General features: G+C 50.3%; 1 protein-coding gene across 1 annotated transcript in view; it reads left to right on the forward strand.

Moving 5' to 3' along the window:
* The first annotated feature begins 1,015 nt into the window (after positions 1-1,015).
* The window catches only part of LOC106821638 (heterogeneous nuclear ribonucleoprotein K-like), a 19,884-nt gene continuing 16,110 nt past the window's right edge, over positions 1,016-4,789 (forward strand). Inside the window, exons 1-3 of the mRNA XM_014826530.1 lie at positions 1,016-1,086; positions 1,845-1,917; positions 3,071-3,184. Of these exons, the coding sequence (XP_014682016.1) occupies positions 1,016-1,086; positions 1,845-1,917; positions 3,071-3,184 (258 nt within the window). The remainder of the gene's footprint in view (positions 1,087-1,844; positions 1,918-3,070; positions 3,185-4,789) is intronic.

A 4,789-nucleotide genomic window follows, 5' to 3' on the forward strand; every position in this document is an offset into this window, starting at 1 on the left:
TCTCTCTCTCTCTCTCTCTCTCTCTCTCTCTCTCTCTCTCTCTCTCTCTCTCTCTCTCTCTCTCTCTCTCGCTCGCTCTCTTACTCTTTTGCCATTTCTTTCCCATTCAGTTCAGATCTGCCATCACGTCCATGTGTTTATCCTGTATTTGTTATTACCCTGTATTCAGCAATATAGAATTATATATGCGATAGGTATACATCTCAGGACAATACTGTCGCATTTTCAATAGCTGTGTTTATGTGTACTTCCCCCTACGAGCAGTGGAGCTTCCTACCCATTATGTCGTGCACATAAATGCCATCTCACTTGTGGTGGACGTTCATGCAGTGTCTCCTATGTGTGGTGGACGTTCATGCAGTGTCTCCTATGTGTGGTGGACGTTCATGCAGTGTCTCCTATGTGTGGTGGACGTTCATGCAGTGTCTCCTATGTGTGGTGGACGTTCATGCAGTGTCTCCTATGTGTGGTGGACGTTCATGCAGTGTCTCCTATGTGTGGTGGACGTTCATGCAGTGTCTCCTATGTGTGGTGGACGTTCATGCGGTGTCTCCTATGTGTGGTGGACGTTCATGCAGTGTCTCCTATGTGGGGTAGACGTTTATGCAGTGTCTCCTATGTGTGGTAGACGTTCATGCAGTTTCTCCTATGTGTGGTAGACGTTTATGCAGTGCCACCTATGTGTGGTAGACGTTTATGCAGTGTCTCCTATGTGTGGTAGACGTTTATGCAGTGTCTCCTATGTGTGGTAGACGTTTATGCAGTGCCACCTATGTGTGGTGGACGTATATGCAGTGCCACCTATGTGTGGTAGTCGTACACGCAGTGCCTCCCGTGTGTGTTCCTGGGTGCTTCTCTTTCAAGTTGTCTTTCTCTCAAGGCGTTTTTCAAGTTCGAGTCTGTTACACTCTAGTTCATGTTTTTCGTCTCGTCGGGTTGTGAGTCATTGTCTGTGTCGGCGTGAGTTGTGAGAGCTGTGAGAGTCGGTGGTTAGCTTTACACGCGTGGCAGCGCGATGACCCCGCGGGCCGCCATTAGCTCGTCGACGGACACGCAGCGACAGTTCCTAGACATTGAACTCGCGTAGTAAGGCTAGTGGCATAGTAGAGAGCTATAAGGCGTAGTATAGAGAGCTAGTGGGTGTATCGAGCAGCACACGCCGTGGATCGTCTTTAAGCTCGACTGTCTGTGATCGGTCAGCGTCCGCCTCAGCGCCCTCTGTCCGTATCGCATAGCCGCCGCCCCCCATCCACGAGCTGATCGTCGTGACAAGGTAGGGTGGATGGTAGGTTGGCGCGTAAACAGCACTGACATGCGTCGATGCATGTGGTTAGATCAGCACGACTCGGTCCGACGCCGGCCGGAGCGCGCGTGGGGGGAAGGGAGATTTCGACGTTCTAGCTCGTCGTCTAGGTCGACTTACTTAAGTAGGGAAGCGGGGCCGGGGAAGACTGCGTTTTAGTGAACGTGGTGCGTGTTTGCTCGTGAGTACGCGACGGTCCCGTTCGAGGGGATTCGTGGTTGGGAGGGAGGGGATCAAGAGACGAAAAGAAACTTGTGGGTGGCATACATGGGCGGGAGGTGGTTTTGGGTGGGAAGCTGCCGGCTTCTGGGCGTGGGGAAATATAGTAAGGGGATTTAAAGATGGGTTTAAACTTTGCAGGAGAAGGTTATTAGAACACATTTGGAGGTTGGGTAGAAGAGATCAAAGGAGTTGGGGGGTGGGCAAAAGGAGGTGGTTTGGGGAGCACGAGGACGACGAGGAAGAGGCTGTATCGGTGGGTAATTAAGGGGGTCGACGCCGACGCGGCCGTGTCTAATGTTCATTGTTGTGTGCATTGCAGCATTCTGACCGTGGGAGCGGATCTGGATACCGCCTGCGACGTGATGCTGGACATCATCCCGATGCTCGAGGATGTAAGTAGCATCGCGTGCTCACCGCTCCACCAACCCCCACCCCACCCCCACATAGTCTGACATTACCAGCTCACCGCTCCACCAACCCCCACCCCACCCCACTTCATAGTCTGACATTACCAGCTCACTGCACCACCAACCCCCACCCACCCCACTTCATAGTCTGACATTACCAGCTCACTGCTCCACCAACCCCCATCCCACCCGCACTTCATAGAATGACATTACTAGCTCACCGCTCCACCAACCTCCATCCCACCCCACTTCATAGTCTGACATTACCAGCTCACTGCACCACCAACCCCCACCCCACCCCCACTTCATAGTCTGACATTACCAGCTCACTGCACCACCAACCCCTACCCCACTCCCACTTCATAGTCTGACATTACCAGCTCACTGCACCACCAACCCCTACCCCACTCCCACTTCATAGTCTGACATTACCAGCTCACTGCTCCACCAACCCCCATCCCACCCGCACTTCATAGTCTGACATTACCAGCTCACTGCTCCACCAACCCCCACCCACCTCTACTGCATAGTCTGCCGTTACCAGCTCACTGCACCACCAACCCCCATCCCACCCCCACTTCATAGTCAGACATTACCAGCTCACTGCTCCACCAACCCCATCCCACCCCCACTTCATAGTCAGACATTACCAGCTCACTGCTCCACCAACCCCCATCCCACCCACACTTCATAGTCAGACATTACCAGGTCACTGCACCACCAACCCCCACCCCCAAGTAACAGTCTGATATCTGCTTACTGCACCATCACCTCATCATGGTCTACACGAGATGACATTAGGATGTTGTTTCAGAAGTTTTTTTCAGGAAGCTAGCTGGCAGTGGGTGCCCGGAGCGGGGGTGTTATTGCATTCTCCGAATTGTTATCTTTGTGTGAAGCCTCGAGACCTCGCTGTTCTTCATTTCTTATGCTACGTGTCTCTTAGCCGCTCTGTATTTTCTCCTCATTACTGTCTTTGTTCTGTCTCCCTCTCCCTCATCCTCTTCTTCTCCCTCTCCGTCTCCCTTTCTCTGTCTATCTATCTCTCCCCCTTCTTCCCCCTCTCCCTCTCTCTCCCACTCCATTTACCTCTCCCTTTCTTCTCATGATTAATGGTTGCCGATCTCCACACTTGCAGTACCAGCAGTACAAGGACTCGGACTTTGAGGCTGACATCCGCATGCTCGTACACCAAAGCCAGGCAGGCGGTATCATCGGCCGCGCCGGCTACAAGATCAAGGAGCTGAGAGAGGTGAGTCACCAGGGGGCGTTGTCAGGGTGGCCGTGGTGGTGGGGGGGGGGGCGTCAATGCAACGTTGGTCTAACTAGTGTTGCAAGGTGGTAGTCACGATAAAGGTATGATCTGTTCCGAGAACAACGGCTTCTAAACGAATAGATGGGAAGCTTGCAGTAATTGCTGGTCCACACGTGTATGTGATAGCTTTCCCTTCCCGCACACTACAGGGGGAGTGTGGCATTGTACTGGCATGAGGTGAAACCGCAGTTTACTCTGTGGATCACGTAGTAATAGGGTGCACTACTCGTTGTGGCATACGTAACTTGGATGATCGGTTGCTGGGGAGTAAGAGCCAGCTAACTGACTATATTAGCTGGTCAACTGATTAGACTAGCCAGCTAACTGACTATATTAGCTGGTGAGAGTGTGAGACACAGATAGAGAGAGCATATTGGTACTGGTGGAAGTAATTCCACTCTTAGCAGGTGTGCGGCAGCACGGTCGTAAGGAAAAACCGTCCGGCCTTACGTGCGCATAACCACCACCACCTACCTACCAGTACCAATCTGACATTTCTCGCTCACTAATGTCGTTCTATTTCAGGCGTTCCCCCGTTTAGAGCATTTGGCACCCGCGGTCACACCAACACGTAGACGTGTGTCCCGCGGAGAAGCTGCGACCGGCACGGTGACCCCTGTCTGACCTCACGGTGGCGCCCCCTCTCGGCGCTCTCTGGCGATGATTGTTTGTACTTGGGAGATGTAATCACTGGGCAGTTATCAGCGATGAGGTTTAGTGGAGTGGGTAGCTGGAGAAAGAGAGAGAGAGAGAGAGAGAGAGAGAGAGAGAGAGAAAACAATATTTTGTGATGGGCAAAGATTAGCACAGGAGAGCAGTTAGAATTGTGCCTACTTCTCATCCAAATATTTTTCCAGCATATCTCCTTATCTTGTTCAGCATATCTTATTAAGGTATCTCAGATTTGTCATTTAGCACATTTTCGGATATGATGCAGCATACCTCACGCAGGTATCTCAGTCTTTATTTCACTTAGCATACCTCATTCTTATCTCATTCACGTATTTCATTATTTATTATAATTTATAGTAATCCAATGCCATTCTTATCTTATTCAGTATATCTCGTGCACGTTTCACATTATCTGACGCAGATTTGTCTTTCTTTTCTTAACCAACTTTTTATAATTAACATTTGTCACATATCACAATATCTTATTAATATTTGTCATTCTTACCTGATTCAGGATAGCTCATTCACATATCTCATTCATGGATCCCAATCATATCTCATTCAGCAATATTTAATCAGCATATCTTGTTCAGCTGACGCATAGCTATGGCATTCAGTGTATTTCATGTGAGGTCATAATTGGATTAAATAAGCTAATCACTAGGATGCAGTCACAAGCCAAGGTGTTAATTAGTGTCACTGTGAATAATCTCTCTCCCCTCCCCCTCTCTCTCTCTCTCTCTCTCTCTCTCTCTCTCTCTCTCTCTCTCTCTCTCTCTCTCTCTCTCTCTCTCTCTCTCTCTCTCTCTCTCTCTCTCTCTCTCTCTCTCTCTCTCTCTCTCTCTCTCTCTCTCTCTCTCTCTCTCTCTC

Source organism: Priapulus caudatus, unplaced genomic scaffold (assembly GCF_000485595.1).
Source record: "Priapulus caudatus unplaced genomic scaffold, Priapulus_caudatus-5.0.1 Scaffold5, whole genome shotgun sequence".
Taxonomy (NCBI): Eukaryota; Metazoa; Priapulida; class Priapulimorpha; order Priapulimorphida; family Priapulidae; genus Priapulus; species Priapulus caudatus.